At 44.1% G+C, this 16,733-nt stretch overlaps 1 protein-coding gene across 11 annotated transcripts in view; it reads right to left on the reverse strand.

Annotated features, from left to right (window-relative positions):
• FAM184A (family with sequence similarity 184 member A) overlaps positions 1-16,733 on the reverse strand; it is a 184,815-nt gene that overhangs the window by 83,795 nt on the left and 84,287 nt on the right. For all 11 annotated transcript variants that reach the window (XR_332068.4, XR_012902649.1, XR_332069.3 and 8 more), the window contains exon 7: positions 2,838-2,999. Coding sequence is in view for 8 of the 11 variants with exons in the window: in XM_006123068.4 (XP_006123130.2) it covers positions 2,838-2,999 (162 nt within the window). In the remaining 3 variants the exon portion in view is untranslated. The remainder of the gene's footprint in view (positions 1-2,837; positions 3,000-16,733) is intronic.

Genomic DNA, 16,733 nt, shown 5'->3' on the forward strand with positions numbered 1-16,733 from the left:
CTCTGCGTTAGGCTAAAAAGGATTAAAAACAAGGGTGATGTTATGCTAGGAGTCTATTACAGGCCACCTACCCAGGTGGAAGAAGTGGATGAGGCTTTTTTTAAACAACTCACAATATCATCCAAAGGATTTGGTGGTGAAGGGGGACTTCAACTATTCAGATATATGTTGGGACAATAACACAGAGGGGCACAGAGTATCCAATGAGTTCTTGGACTGCATTGGACACAACTTTTTATTTCAGAAGGTTGAAAAGGCTACCAGGGGGGAAGCTGTTCTAGATTTGAGCCTAACAACTAGGGAGGAACTGGTTGAGAATTTGAAAGTGGAAGGCAGCTTGGGTGAAAGCGATCATGAAATCAGAGTTCACAATTCTAAGGAAGGATAGAAGGGAGAACAGCAAAATAGAGACAATGGATTTCGGAAAGGCGGATTTTGGTAAGCTCAGAGAGCTGATAGGTAAGGTCACATGGGAATCAAGACTGAGGGGAAAAACAACTGAGGAGAGTTGGCAGTTTTTCAAAGGGACATTATTAAGGGCCCAAAAGGAAGCTATTCCGCTGCACCGGAAAGATAGAAAATATAGCAAAACACTGCCTTGGCTTAACCATGAGATCTTGCATGATCTAAAAATAAAAAAAAGGAGTCATATAAAAAATGGAAAGTAGGACAAATTACAAAGGATGAATATAGACAAACAAAACAGGAATGCAGGGGCAAGATTAGAAAGGCAAAGGCACAAAATGAGCTCAAACTAGCTACGGGAATAAAGGGAAACAAGAAGACTTTTTATAAATACATTAGAAGCATGAGGAAGACCAAGGACAGGGTAGGCCCACTGGTCAGTGAGGCGGGAGAAACAGTAACAGGAAACTTGGAAATGGCAGAGATGCTTAATGACTTCTTTGTTCTGGTCTTCACCGAGAAGTCTGAGGGAATGCCTAACATAGTGAATGCTAGTGGGAAGGTGGGAGGTTTAGAAGATAAAATAAAAAAAGAACAAGTCAAAAATCACCTAGAAAAGTTAGATGCCTACAAGTCACCAGGGCCTGATGAAATGCATCCTAGAATACTCAAGGAGCTGACAGAGGAGGCATCTGAGCCTCTAGTTATCATCTTTGGAAAATCAAGGGAGACAGGAGAGATTCTAAAAGACTGGAAAAGGGCAAATATAGTGCCCATTTATAAAAAGGGAAACAATAACAACCCAGGAAACTACAGACCAGTTAGTTTAACTTTTGTGCCAGAGAAGATAATGGAGCAAGTAATTAAGGAAATCATCTGTAAACACTTGGAAGGTGGCAAGGTGATAGGGAACAGCCAGCATGGATTCATAAAGAACAAATCATGTCAAACCAATCTGATAGCTTTCTTTGATGGGATAACGAGTCTTGTGGATAAGGGAGAAGTGATGGATGTGGTATAGTTAGACTTTAGTAAGGCGTTTGATATGGTCTCACATGATATTCTTATCAATAAACTAGGCAAATACAACTCAGGTGGGGCTACTATAAGGTGGGTGCGTAACTGGCTGGATAACCGTACCAAGAGATTAGTTATTAATGGTTCACAATCCTGCTGGAAAGGTATAACAAGTGGGGTTCTGCAGGGGTCTGTTTTGGGACCGGCTCTGTTCAATATCTTCATCAACAATTTAGATATTGGCATAGAAAGTACGCTTATTAAGTTTGCAGATGATACCAAGCTAGGAGGGGTTGCAACTAAGCTGGAGGATAGGGTCATAATTCAAAATGATCTGGACAAATTGGAGAAATGGTCTGAGGTAAACAGGATGAAGTTTGATAAAGACAAATGCAAAGTGCTCCACTTAGGAAGGAACAATCAGTTTCACACATACAGAATGGGAAGCGACTGTCTAGGAAGGAGTACGGCAGAAAGGGTTCTAGGGGTTTTAGTGGAACATAAGCTGAATATGAGTCAGCAGTGTGATGCTGTTGCAAAAAAAGCAAACATGATTCTGGGATGCATTAACAGGTGTGTTGTGAGCAAGACTCGAGAAGTCATTCTTCCTCTCTACTCTGTGCTAGTTAGGCCTCAGTTGGAGTACTGTGTCCAGTTCTGGGCACCGCATTTCAAGAAGGATGTGGAGAAATTGGAGAGGGTCCAGAGAATAGCAAGAAGAATGATTAAAGGTCTAGAGAACATGACCTATGAAGGAAGGCTGAAAGAATTCGGTTTGTTAAGTTTAGAAAAGAGAAGACTGAGGGGAGACATGATAGCAGTTTTCAGGCATCTAAAAGGGTGTCATAAGGAGGAGGGAGAAAACTTGTTCATCTTGGCCTCTGAGGATAGAACAAGAAGCAGTGGGCTTAAACTGCAGCAAGGGAGGTATAGGATGGACATTAGGAAAAAGTTCCTAACTGTCAGGGTAGTCAAAGACTGGAATAAATGGCCCAGGGAGGCTGTGGAATCTCCATCTCTGGAGATATTTAAGAGTATGTTAGATAAATGTGTATCAGAGATGATCTAGACAGTATTTGGTCCTGCCATGAGGGCAGGGGACTGGACTCGATGACCTCTTGAGGTCCCTTCCAGTCCTAGTATTCTATGATTCTATGATTACAGTTCAATTTCAGACAGAAAGATGTGTTTGTAGCAACACTCAGAGTTAACAATACAAATAAGCTCTTAAAATATTCACATCTAATTTATAGGCCTTAAGACTTGAAATGAAAAAAGGAAATAAACATTTTTAATAGACCTATATGAAGCTACATGTTTAATATATCCAGGAAACCAGGCCTTGACATTTTAAAAACCATCAGATATCACTGTAATTGTGTTTTAAATCATTTACTTTCCCGTTATGTGGTTACCTCAACATTATATAATGAATCCGTGGTCTCTCTCAGCCTTGCTCTGGTTAACTCTAGTTCTTTTTGGAGTATTTCCTGGGCTTCCTGAAGATTGGAGATGTGTCCTTCTGCAGTACCAAGGCCCTTTTCACTTTTTCTTACTAGGTCTTGTAGTCGACACACCTACAATATGTAAAGAAATACAATGATTAAATAGCCATTATTAATGGCAATCCAACAAAATCAGCCTCACATCTTTCACTCTAAAGAGGTCTACAAAGAGTAGAACCACATGGGCATCATTGGCCCAGGTCAGCTGACTGGGGCTGGTAGGCAGACTGTGAAGCTAAAACATTGCTGCGCAGACATTCATGTTTAGGCTAGAGATTGGGATGCCGGACCCTCCCCCCCTTTCAGGATCCTAAAGCTTAGGGGCTACAGAGTGGGCATGAGCATCTTCACAGCAATTTTTCAGCCCTGGCATCATAATCCTGGTAAATCACATTTTTGGGTGCAACCTATTTTCTCTTTAACTTGACTATTTTCATATTCCGACAGGCAGAAATTCTCCTACGTATTTAAATTTACAATAGTTGTATGATTAACAACTGAATACCTTTAAAAGAAAAGATAACCAACCTAGACCAACATTTTGTGAGGAATTATAGAATACAAATAGGAGGCATTGATGCAGTGGGGGAGAGAGTCAGATTGTTAGGATGGCACCCAGACAAGTAGTAAAAGCAGAGCAATGCTCTGAAAGGGGGTGTGGAATGTAGGGACTGAACTCAGGATATGTAGCAAAGATTACTTAAAACTGCACAGACACAGAAAAATATATGACTCAGAACAGATGCGACTAATTTACAGGTGGAATTTATGCAAACTAGACTGACAGCTTTAGACAGCGAAGTGACAGCACAAATGGGGCACGTTGGCCCCTGAGGGAGGTACAACAAGGAGGGTGGGGGGGAAGTCTTAGCAGGTGAAGCACATGCAGAAATGGCAACAATCATAAGTAGGAGCAACAGGGCACATGTGAAATACCAGTGAGACTTTCAGGCCCCATCAAAGGACTAGCATAAGATAGAAGAAAGGGTGAAACTTGGTTATTGCCCCAAAGTATGAGAAGAACCTAAGTGGAAAGTTGGGGAACAAGAAAATCGCTAAGAGGAACTTATGCTACAGCAAATGGAGTAGCCTAAGGAATAGAAGTGATAGAAGAATAAGGGAAACACTCAGAAAAGCCCATGACCAAACAACTGACAAAGAGAATTTCCCTACCTTAATTAACCTATTTTATCCATTAATCAGGATGCATTTCAATATAAAAACCACTAACACGCTACAAGAATGTTCCATTAAATTCTTCATTTGAAAAACTTCAAATTGCTCGAAGACAAGACATTAAAGAGAAAATCTTATGGTGACCTTATAAATTCCTCCATTTCAAGTATATAGTATGAAGTATGCAACTGTGAACTCTGAAAAATATGATAGTCTTCAAATACATATTTTACAAATATGAGTAAACCTGGTTTCCGATGTGGAGGCACAGACTTAAAATATTATACAGAGCTGTCTCACCCATAGGTCAAACTGGGGCAGCTTCCACAGGTGCTGCTCTTTTAGGGGGTCCCCATCAGGCACCCCAACCGTCCTATGGATAGGAGGGAACCAGGGGATTATGGGATTGGCACAGTGTGACAGCAGGGGTTGCCTCCCCCTCATACTCACTACTCAGGAGGTAGGAGCCAGAGCCGCCTGGAAGCCTGCTCCACTCCTCAATCTGCCCCACCCTGCTGGCCTCTCCTGGCCCAATGCACTGGGCTTCTCATGTGTTCATGCCCTGGGCTGGAAGGGCAGCACAGCAGAGCTGATCTGGCTGCCAGATAGTTCCCATTGCCCACACGGTGATGAGGGGGTGGAGGGCAACTGTTTGCTGTTGCTGAGTCAAGCCCCATAATCTCTTTGGCTGCACTGCTCTGGTGAAGGGAAAAAGGGGAGAGTGGAGCAGATGAAGAGCATGGCCCAAGCCCTGTGCCTCTCTAACGCAGCCCTGGATACATATTTACATGTTTTAATACTTATTTACAATCACTATTATCATTATCAACCTAAATAAGCTATGCAACTTGAGCTATGTCAATTGCATAGCTTAAGTTGAAATAGCTTATTTTGGCTTTTGGTGCGGTCTACACAACAGGAAGTCCGAGGAAGAGCACTTTTCCTCCAACTTCACTTACTCCTTGTAAAATGAGGGTTACAGTAGTTGGAGTACAAAGTCCTCCAGTCGACATTATTTTGACATTATGATGAAATAACAGTTTGTAGTGTAGACGTGGACTATGTTATTTTGGAATACTTATCAGACCCCATCCTCGAAGGAATCCTGAAAACACTTTCACAAGACAAGTGTAGGGGCTTAAATTCATTAGTCTGCTAGACCCTAAAAATCATGGACTGAACATAAACAATGGATTTATGGCTTATCGCAACAATCTGTAACTAACCAATCCCCTCTTTCTGTCCTATGACTGCAGAGGTATTAATAGGCCATTCTACTTTGAATGGATGATTCCACCACATGCTACCTACTTATGACAATGTGTCCCACTTCAATTTGCTGTGATGCTGGGAGTAGAGCCCTGTAAATCCACGGATATCCACCTTATATCCATGGGTATCTGCATCCACAGATGTTGATGTGGAATATCCACGGCTCATTTTAGAGGATGCGAATGCAGATACAAATTTTATATCTAGAACCCTGCAAATTTGGGGATATCCACTTTATATCCGTGGGCACGAGCGGATATAGAGGCAGATATCTATAGTTCATTTTTGCAAATATGGATGCAGATGCATATTTGTATCCAGGTAGGGATCTAGCTGGGAGGGTTTTTTCCCCTCATACCAGTATGAGTGCTCTGAATGGCTCAAAAGCTTGTCTCTCACTAACAGAATTTTGTCCAAAAAAAGATATTTCTTCACCCACCTTGTCTCAAGAACAAAAACATTATTGAATTAGTTAACAGGAAAAATAGTGTTAATCAAAATCCAAATGAGATATAAGAATGTATAAGCAAAACCAACTTTTATCAAATTCACAACTGGACAGAAATCTCAGAGGAAACCTAGATGTTGCAGGATATGGTACTTGATTCACTAGAAGGCAATTTTTCTGAAGCAATACCAAACCAATGATCGAGTATAGTGATAAGGTGTTACTGGAATCCCTGTCATCTTTGAAAATAATGTAAAATGTATGCCTTATCAGTTGTCCTTACAAAATCCCAAAGCATTTTTTGCAAGAGGCATAGCGTTAACCCTAGTGTCCTAGAATAAGATCAATCTGAATAATTAAACCTTGCTTACTATAATTTGAATTGCCCTCTGGTTGCAATTCAAGCAAACAAAAGCTTAGGAACTATATTAGCACTATGGAAACAGTTTAGTGCTATTGAGTCTAGTCAATAGTTATAGTTTGTGAAAATTATCTCTTCACCATTTCAGTAAAAAAATCAATTATTCAAGGATCCCTGGTGAGAAACTATTTTCTGACCCTTATATTTCCAAGTACAAGCATCTTCTGGAACCATCTCTACAGGCACTGACAGGCAAAGACTGAGTCTAGAGCAGCACAATCAAAGATAATAAACTAATTACACAGATGTACCATTATCCTTCTTTTACAGATGGAGTGACTGACATACAGAAAAGTGCACTGACAAGTTCAGCACCACACAGCAAGTAATTTCAGCTTTCTGTGCCTTTGTTTAAAAAAAATGGAGATAATGGTACATAGCCACCTTTATACAACACTTAGGGATCTATAAATTAAGAACACTGTAATTGTTGCCCCTCTTGGTGGGTTGGGACTTCTTTTGAAAGACCATATAATTGGAAAAATCACACCAGACTCTGACCTGGATCACTGATAAAAAGAATATCATTAGGCTTCTCCACTGGCACCTCCTTGTCATAATGTTCACTTTCCCTCAGAGATTTTGGATAAGGAGTTGGTTATCTGCCCCAGTCCTTGAGGGATGTGCGAAGACCGTAGTGTCATCAACGGTCATATGGAATGTTGTTATTGCTGCGAGATGTACTCTAATTGAGCTCATGGAAAGGTGGGAGTGCTTAACATGCAGTAAGTAATCAAGGATTGTAGGCAGGAGGGGCATCATCCAATGATATGTTACGGGAAGCAGCCCAATGTACAAAACAAGACCATTTCTTAGTGTATGCCTTCCTCATTGTAGAGCCCTGTGTGGAGGAGCACCTCACATACCTGCTTTGAACACTGTAATTCTATGTCCATGAACCATCAAGGTACCACACTTTGAGGTGAAGAAGGAGAAATTGTGAGGGTGAGAAGCTGTGGTTCCTTGTTAGAACAGTAAGCTCGGGTTGCATGGGAGTATGATCGGGCAATATAGGGTCATTCTGCGCAGGAGGGGAAACCATGGCTGCCGGGGTCAGCAAGGTGCTGTTAGGATAACCCTCATTTTGTCCTTCTGTATTTTGATGAATACTCTGTTGAGAGGGGAAAGGGAGGGAATGCGTGGAGTAGGTGGTCATTCTACTTGAGGATAAGGGCATCTCCGAGTGAGTGCTTTCCCATGCCCACCATGGAGCAATAAAGTGGGCATTTGTTGTTTGTTCTGGTAGCGAATAGGTCTAGAAGAGGGTATTCCCACTGTGCAAATATCTGTCAGAACTAAATGGTTGATCTACCATTCATGATCTTGAGGTGAGGTGAGGTGAAGCTTTGCTTAGGGCGTCCTCTGTGGTGTTTAGGGCGCCAGGAAGATGGCATTCACTCACCGAGATGCCATGAGTGAGGCACCAGTTCCATAGTTAGTGCTATGGCATCCTTGCATAGGGCATGGGATCGTATCCTGCCTTGTCTGTTACAAAAAACAAAGACTGTGTTGTCGGTACATATTCTGACGTGTGTTGCAGTGATGTAGGATACAAAATGCTGGCATGCAAGCCAGATGGCCCTGAGCTCAAGGACATTGATGTGTAGCATCCTCTCTGCCAGGGTCCATAGACCCTGGGTTGTAAGGTCTCATGTGTGCTCTGCAGCCCATGAGGGAAGTATCTGTGGTGATGACCACTGTGGGTTCTGGAGTTTGAAAGGGTATGCCCGTTCATAAAATTGTATGGTTTTGTCCACCACAGTATTGATCTTTTTACTGTGTCAGAGACTAACAGGGTTTTGGTCAGGGAGTGCATGTTGGGTTTGTAATTTGATCTGAGCCATCCCTGGAGGCACCTCAAACAGACAGACGCTGAGGACCATAGGATTGCAAGACGCCGTATGTCCCAGGAGTTGTAAACAGTTATGGGCTGTGATACAATATCATTATGCGGAGCAATTGAACTAACTCACAGATCCTCAGGAACCTGTCAGGAGGCAGGGGGAAAAATGTAACTTTTGCCTCTTTACAAATTTGTTCAGGGCCTTCAAATCAAGAATTGGGCACCAGCCTCTGTTTTTTGTTTTCCGGATAAGGAAGTAATGAGAATAAAATGCAGTCCTCTGAAACTCTGGGGGAATAGGTTCTGTAGCACCCAATTGTAAAAGATGATCTTGTTGTAATATAGTCTCCTGAGAGGAGTCTCTGAAGAGGGACAGGGTGGGTGGATGGACAGGAATGGGATGGTGTATCTGAATGAAATTATCTGTAGCACCCATCTGTCAGATGTAATGTTGCACTATTTGTCATAAAGTGGCAGAAGATGGTTAGTGAAAGCTTTCCTAGTATTTGGGACCTCTGGAGGAGGGAAGATGATTTTTAGTTTCTCGACAATGCCTCAAATGTGTTTATTGGGTTGAGGCGGATGGTTGGAAGCATTGGCCTGACTAATCTATGCTGCTGTCTACCGCAGCGACATTGTTGGTATGGCGGGTGGTCTTGCCTTTGCTATTGGTATGTGGACTGCAGGTATCTTGGCCTCTGGTATGGTTGGTATTTGTATTGCCTTGTCTTTGTTGCAGGTGTCTCAATGCCAAGGGAGTGTAATGTGGCCTGGGAGTCTTTCATGGAGTGGAGGACATCATTGGTTTTCAATTAAAAGAGCTTTACTCCCCTCAAATAGTAGATCGTCCACAGTCGATTGAATTTCAAGAGGGAAGGTGAAGGAATTGAACCACAAAGCCCGTCTCGTGACAACTGCCATGGCTGCTGTTCTTGTGGTCGTGTCCACTATGTCTAGGGCAGCTTCAAGGGCTGTCCTCAATATTGCCTGGCCCTCTGCGATAATCATTCTAAACTGCATCTTTTTCATCTCTGGTATATTGTTAATAAAGGTGTTGAACTTTGCATAACTGTTGAAGTCATATTTACTGAGGCGTGCTGTATAGTTGGCCACTCTTATTTGTAATATGGCTGAGGTATACACCTTTTTGCCGAGTGTGTCAGTCTTTCATTATCCCTGTTTGATGGCATGGAACAATTTTGCTGTTGCTTGTTTCTTTGCAGAGGCACATCAACTACCAGGGAGTTTAGTGGTGGACGAGTAAATAAAAACTCTGACCCCTTTGGTGGGACATAATACTTGCATAATGCCTTTTTGCAGGTGGGAGGGATTGAGGAAGGGGTTTTCCAAAGGATTTTGGCAAGTTCTATAATGGCTGAGTTAATAGGCAAGGCAATTTTTAAAGAAGGCGTAGCCTGCAGGATGTTTGTAAGCTTGTGTTGTGTGTCCTGCACTTCCTCCATTGCAATGTTTAACTTAGCTGTGACTCTCTTAAAAAGTTCCTGGAAGGGGGTAAAATCTTCAGTGGTTGCCAAGGGTTGTGGCATGACAGCCTCACCTGTCACAGATAGTGAGTTTGTGTCTAATAATGTGTCTGGACCTAAATCGGTGGACTGTTGTTCATCGATTTCATTCTATTCACTCTGTATTAGAATGGATTGGGATAGGGGAAAAAGTACTTTTAGGTCTTATACGGCCTCTTTTTGTGATATTGAGGTCATGGACTCCAAAACTGCCATGGAAGTGGATAAGGGGGTGGTGGTATCCATGGGTATGGATCCGGGGGGGCCATGCCCACGTTGGTAAGGTGGGCAAAAATTGGCATGAGACAAATGTCCTGATGATTCTGTGCATGGTGACAGATGGGATGAGAAAACCCCTGGCTCCTCATCATCATCACTTCATAACAAAATAGGTGATGACGTGTATTTGGATGGTGCTGAGTAAGATAGTTTGTCAGTGCTTAAAAACGGAGTTAAAAGTTGAGAAGACCACAAGGTTCCTTGGATGCCGATAGCTAATGGTAGGAGTGAAAGGCACCAAGGCTAATGATGTTGCAAGCAGCGTTGGCACCTGTGGTATTCTAGGTGCCAAGCACGCAGTGTGGGAAGCTGCTGTAGTCAGCAAAGGTGGGGAAGTGCTGATAAGACTGCCCCGTCAGCTGTTGCGGTGCCGTGGTAACCACTTTCAGCATCGTGATCTCAGGCACTGTGCTGTTCGGCACCGTATGTGTTGCTGAGTTCTGAGGCAGGCACTGAATGGCCTATAGCCTCCGTATAGGCACCATGTGAGGCACATTCGTGGGGAGCTTGATCAGCACCAGAGGTGCCCAGCTTATTGTACATGATGAGATGTGATTTTTGTTGCCTGCCTCTCAGTCAAATGCTGTTTAAGAGAGTGCAGATCTTGTGGAAGAGAGGTGGTGCGTTTCTTTAGTGATTTCTTTGGTTTGTCTCTCATCATTAGTAATCTGCTGAGAGCCCAGGTCTGAGGAAGAGTGTTTGCCCTTCTCAATTGTGAGCATTTTTAAATGAGTGGTTCCTATCTCTCCGCATTCATGCCTTAAGTTTAGCACAGTGTGGGCAGTCCCTTTGAACATGGGAGTCCCCAAGGCACTTAACGCATTTTGCAAGGCTATCATTTGTGTCACTGCAGTCTGTGCTGAGTTTAAACTCCAGTGAACCTATCGTTCCAGGTGATCTTAAATGGCGGGAGAACCAATGTGGGGTGAATGGCGCTTTTTTTAAGAACAACTAGCGAGAAGAAGTTGGAGTTAACTAATCATCTATTCTACAGAGAACTATTGAGGAATGAAGAGCACTGCAGAGGTCCATCTTGAGCCAGGGACGGTATGAAGGAACTGAAGGGAGGGTGGCCCACACATGCACGGTAGTGCAGGATGGCACTGTGTGCCTCACGCCACCACGCATGTGCGACCCCAATGTGCTGCTAGGAAGAATCCTCTGTGGCCCTGGGACACTACAACACCTGCTGAGGAGTACCCCCAGGGATGTCTCTTGAAGATCTGAAATAAGCCAATAGCTAATGCCTAAGGAACAATCAGCTGGACTCTACTTCTGCAACAGAATGACGGTTAGATTGTTGGGCTCAATGGGTAGTGTTCAATGGCTCAATGTCTGGCTGGCGGTCGGTTTCAAGTGGAGTGCCCCAAGGATCAGTTCCAGGGCCAGCTTTGTTCAACATCTTTATTAATAACCTGGATGAGGGGATGGATTGTACCTTCAGCAAGTTTGCAGGTGACACTAAGCTAGGGGCAGAGGTGGATACATTGCAGGGTAGGGATAGAGTCCAGAGTGACCTAGACAAACTGGAGGATTGGGCCAAAAGAAATCTGATGAGGTTCAACAAGGACAAGTGCAGAGTCCTACACTTGGGACAGAAGAATCCCAAGCACTGTTACAGGCTGGGGACCAACCAGCTAAGTAGTAGTTCTGCAGAAAAGGATCTGGGGATTACAGTGGATGAGAAGTCGGATATGTGCCCTTGTAGCCAAAAAGGCTAATGGCATATTAAGGTGTATTAGGAGGAGCACTCTAACAGATCTAGAGAAGTGATTATTCCCCTTCATTCGGCATTGGTGAGGCCACATTTGAAGTACTGCATCCAGGTCTGCCCCCTCCCTCCCACTATAGAAAGGAGGTAGAAGCACTGGAGACGGTCCAGGGGAAATCAACCAAAATTATTAGGGGGCTAGAGCACATGACCTATGAGGAGAGGCTGAGGGATTTGGGCTTGTTTAGTCTGAAAAAGAGAAGAGTTAGGGGGGATTTGATAGCAACCTTAAACTTCCTGAAGGGAGGTTCCAAAGAGGATGGAAAGAGGCTGTTCTCCATTGACAGTTGGCAGAACAAGAAGCAATGGTCTCAGATCACGGGAGGGGAGATCTAAGTTAGATATTAGCTGTTACCTTTAGTCTTGACTAAAAGAGTGATGGGATTATGAAGAGAAAGGGCAATAAATGTATATTTCATTTTAGGTAGAGCCAAAATATTATTTTAAATATCTAAACATTAACAGGAATTTAAAGGCAAAATAAAAGGATGTAACCATCATTTAACAAGCAAGTTTCTTCTACATCAGTGAATACTCAGTCTTGTACTACTTACAGAAAATAAATGCAGTATTGTACCTCTTTCAAGCAGCAATGAAAGTAAAAGGGAGTTACTCACCTCGTGCAGTAACGAGTGTTCTTCAAGATGTGTCCCCCCGTGGGTGCTCCACTCTAGGTAAAGGGTCGCCCTGAGCCGCAGATCGGAGCTCTGTAAAGCAATTTCCCCCATTGGGCCGCGCATGCCCAGGAGGCGTCTTGAGCCCTTCCCACCTCCTGCAGCGCACGGCCAAACCCCCTCCCTTTCAGTTCCTCGTGTCTGCCCGAGCAATTTGGACTCTGAGCAGAAAGGAGGAAGAGAGGGTCGTGGAGCACCCATGGGGACACATATCTTGAAGAACACTCGTTACTGCACGAAGTGAGTAACTCCCTTTTCTTCTTCGAGTAGAGTCCCCCGTGGGTGCTCCACTCTAAGTAACTACAAAGCAGTATTCAATATGTGGTTGGAGGGAGCCGGAGTCAGTGTCTGGCAGTGGTGGAGAGCACTGCTGTGGCAACTGCTGATTTGTCCCTGAGTTGTGGAAGGATAGCGTAATGTTTTGCAAAGGTATGGTTTGAAGACCATGTTGCTGCCCGGTAAATGTCTCTTAAGGGGACATTGCTCAGAAAGGCTGTAGAAGCAGCTGTCGCTCGAGTGGAATGCGCTCGTGGTGGGCGCTGTAGTGGTATTTTTCCCAGAGTGTGGCACTTAATTATGCATGTCAATATCCACTTTGAGATTCGTTGTGATGATATTGGTGTCCCCTTGGATCATTCGGCGATGGAGATAAAAAGTCTTTCAGATTTACGAAATGGTTTCGTTCTTTCTAGGAAGAAGGCCAGAGCCCTCCGGATGTCCAGAGTATGCAGGCTGGCATCCTTCTGTGAAGAGTGCGGTTTTGGGAAAAAGGAAGCAAACACGATCAGTTCGTTGAGATGGAATTCTGTACAGACCTTTGGCAAGAATGTAGGGTGGAGTCTAAATATGACCCTATCCTTCGTGAAAACTGTGTAAGGAGGTTCTGACGTTAATGCCCCAAATTCGCTCACCCTCCTGACGGAGGTGATGGCTAAGAGGAAACGGACTTTCATAAAAAGAAAGGGAAGTGGTATTGTTGCTAATGGCTCAAAAGGAGGTCTTGTGAGGTAGTCCAGAACAAGATTTAGGTCCCATATGGGAGGTGGGGCCTTATATGGTGGGTATAGGTTGTAGAGTCCCTTAAGGAATCTCTTCGTGATAGGATGGTTAAAAATGGAAAAGCCGTCCACCGAAGTATGAAATGCTGCTATTGCGGAAAGATGTACTCTTAGGGTGTGTCTAGACTACAGGGTTTTGTCGACAAAGTGGACTTTTGTCGACAAAACTATACCTGCGTCTACACTGCTGCTGAGTTCTGTTGACATAACGTCGACAGAACTCAGCAGCTTTGTCAATGGCTGTAAGCCTCATTCTATGAGGAATAATGCCTTTTGTCGACAGTTCTGTCGACAGAAGGCATTATTGAATCTACACTGTCCTTTTCATCTACACTGTCATGTCGACAAAGTGGCTTGCTGTCGACAGAACTTCTGTCGACAAAAGCCTGTAGTCTAGACATACCCTTAGAGAGAGGAGATTGACAGTCCTGATGTTTTAAGGTCCAGGATGTAGTCTAGGATGATATTTAGTAGGGAGACACAGGGTTCCACTTTGGCTCACTGACACCAGTGACAGAATCATGTCCATTTCTGCTGGTAGGTTTTTCGAGTAGACTGCCTCCTGCTATGGAAAATGTCGTCTTTTACTCGCTGGGAACAGCAATCTTCTATCTCTGAGAACCAGAGAGAATCCACGCTTGAAGATGCAGGGTACGGAGTTGTGGACGCAGTATCCTGCCGTAGTCCTGAGATAGTAGGTCTATCCGATATGGTAGAGGATGGGGAGGCTGGACTGCTAGCCTGTGAAGGTATGGGTACCAGGTTTGGTGAGACCATGACGAGGCAATCAGGATGACTAGGGCTTTGTCTCTCAGGATCCTGCGTAGAACTCTTGGGATGAGCGGTATGGGGGGAAAGGTGTAATGTAGGGGGGCTGTCCATTTGATTAGGAAGGCATCCCCCAGAGAGTGTTTGCCAAGTCCCGCACGTGAGCAGAATCGAGGACATTTGGTGTTCTGGGTAGAAGCGAAGAGGTCTATAGATGGCCATCCCCATTGGTGGAAAACTGAGTTTGTGACTTCCGTATGTAACTCCCATTCGTGGTCTAAGGTATAGTTCCGACTCAAAGAGTCTGCTTTGGTGTTGTTCACCCCGGGTAGATAAGATGCTAAAAGGGTGACTTGGTTGCGGATGCACGAGTTCCACAGGCAAACAGCCTCCGCGCATAGGGAGCAGGAGCGGGCTCCGACCTGTTTGTTTATGTAGAACATCGTGCAAATGTTGTCCGTTAGGATGCGGACTGTATGACTGGCGATGTCGGAGACAAAAGTGCGCACAGGCTTTCCTTACTGCCCTCAATTCGAGGAGATTGATGTGTAAGAGTGTCTCGTTTGGGGGCCACCTGCCTTGAACTTCACGACCGTCCATATGTGACCCCCAGCCGAGCAGGGAAGCATCCGTGGTGATTTGGATAGTTGGTTCGATTTGTTGGAATGGAACTCCCGCCAAAAGATTGTTTGGCACTGTCCACCATCGTAAGGCTAACTAGTGGGAAAGTAGTCAGAGAGACTGACAAGGAGCTCCTGTTTGCTCCGTCCGCTGACAAGGGCGGTTAAAGAGGAACTGGAAGGGAGGGGGTTGGGCCGTGCGCTGCAGGAGGCGGGAAGGGCTCAAAACGCCTCCTGGGCATGCGTGGCCCAACGGGGGAAACTGCTTTACAGAGCTCCGATCTGCAGCTCAGGCGACCCTTCACCTAGAGTGGAGCACCCACGGGGACACTACTCGAAGAAGATCTTAAAATTTCTTACAGGTACTGTCTTATTGCAACCCGGGTCTCTGCCAGCTCTTTAAATAGCTCCCTGCTGGCTTTTGCTGCAGTTCAGCCAGCTGTTATCAGAGCTGCAGAACAGAGTGTGCCCGCTTACTTTCACCTCTGCTTTCAAACCTCATCCTGGCTTTGCTTATGAAAGGTTAGAAGTAAATTACTGTTGTAAGCAGAGGAAGAGTCTCTTGTGAAGACAGCAAATCAAGACAAAGCAACGAAAAATCTAGAATAAAATACACTAGCTAATCTAGTGGATTGGCCTTTTGTTTTCTGAATAAGAATGATATCTCTCTCTTGAAATGTGAATTACAGTCCCTGTTTGGTAGCAGTTGGATAATAAAGGTGAATTATCAGTAAATAAAAATGGAGATTGCCTCTCTCCTAGGACTGGAAGGGACCTTGAAAGGTCATTGAGTCCAGTCCCCTGCCTTCTCAGCAGGACCAAATACCATCCCTGATGAATTTTTGCCCCAAATCCCTAAATGGCCTCCTCAAGGATTGAACTCACAACCCTGGGTTTAGCAGGCCAATGCTCAAACCACTGAGCTATCCCTCTGCCAAATGTAAACTCCTTCATAGATTGAGTTGCCCTCTAGCTATGAACACATTAACAAAAATATAGAACATTTTATTTTATGTTACAGAGACTCACAGTTAAGTTTTCCAATCTTAAGAATAGCAATTAGAAAATCAAATTGCAATGCTAGCATGAAAATGCCCCCGTAGGAGGACAAAAGGGAGATTAGGAGTCTTTCTACGGAAATGGCAACATAAACAAATACCACAAATGATTATAAGCTTCAGAGATTACGTTAGCAACCTGAAAAAAAATTATACTGAGATAAAATTAAAGCAGCCAAATCAGTGGTACTTCTTCAAACTGGCAAGAGGGAGACAGAGCTTCCATTCCCAAACTTAAAAGGCTTCAACTACTGGCAAAAATACTCATTCCTATAACCATTCAGTAGTGCATAGTTGATGAGCAGGCCTGTTACCAGGAAGGGGAGGCAAATAGGGCAACTGCCCCTGGATCCAGCAATACAAAAGGACCCAGTGCTCTCCATGGCAGCACAGCACACTCCAGGCAGCACAAAGGGCTGCCAGGGACCGGGGGGAGAGGGGGTGGGAGGGAGGCATTGGCACTCTCCAGGTGGCGCTAAGGGTTGCCTAGTACCCATCCCTTCTGGCGGCATGGAGCAGGGCCCCCGCAAACTGTCAGCTCTACTGTTCTGGAGTATTCCGCAATTACAAACTTTGTTCAATAGTAACATTTATAACTGATTAAACAACAGCATCGGTGAGCTTTAAAAATGGTTGGTTCAAAAAGGGCAGAAGATGTAGCAAGTGCAGGGAAAAAGATATAGCTAAATATTCATAGCTCATATACAAATTTATATTAATGCAACTTGTACTGGCATCCAAAAAATAATCAGTTAAATTAAAAAACAAACAATGAATTTAGTACTTTTTGATGTTGCAGATTATCAGAATTAGGAGACATCATCCCTGATCCACAGAAGCGATAGAAAATTAGAAATAATGATGTGAAGTCTTAGTTCAACAAAGCACTTGCACA

Source organism: Pelodiscus sinensis, chromosome 3 (genome assembly GCF_049634645.1).
Source record: "Pelodiscus sinensis isolate JC-2024 chromosome 3, ASM4963464v1, whole genome shotgun sequence".
In the NCBI taxonomy this organism is placed as follows: domain Eukaryota; kingdom Metazoa; phylum Chordata; order Testudines; family Trionychidae; genus Pelodiscus; species Pelodiscus sinensis.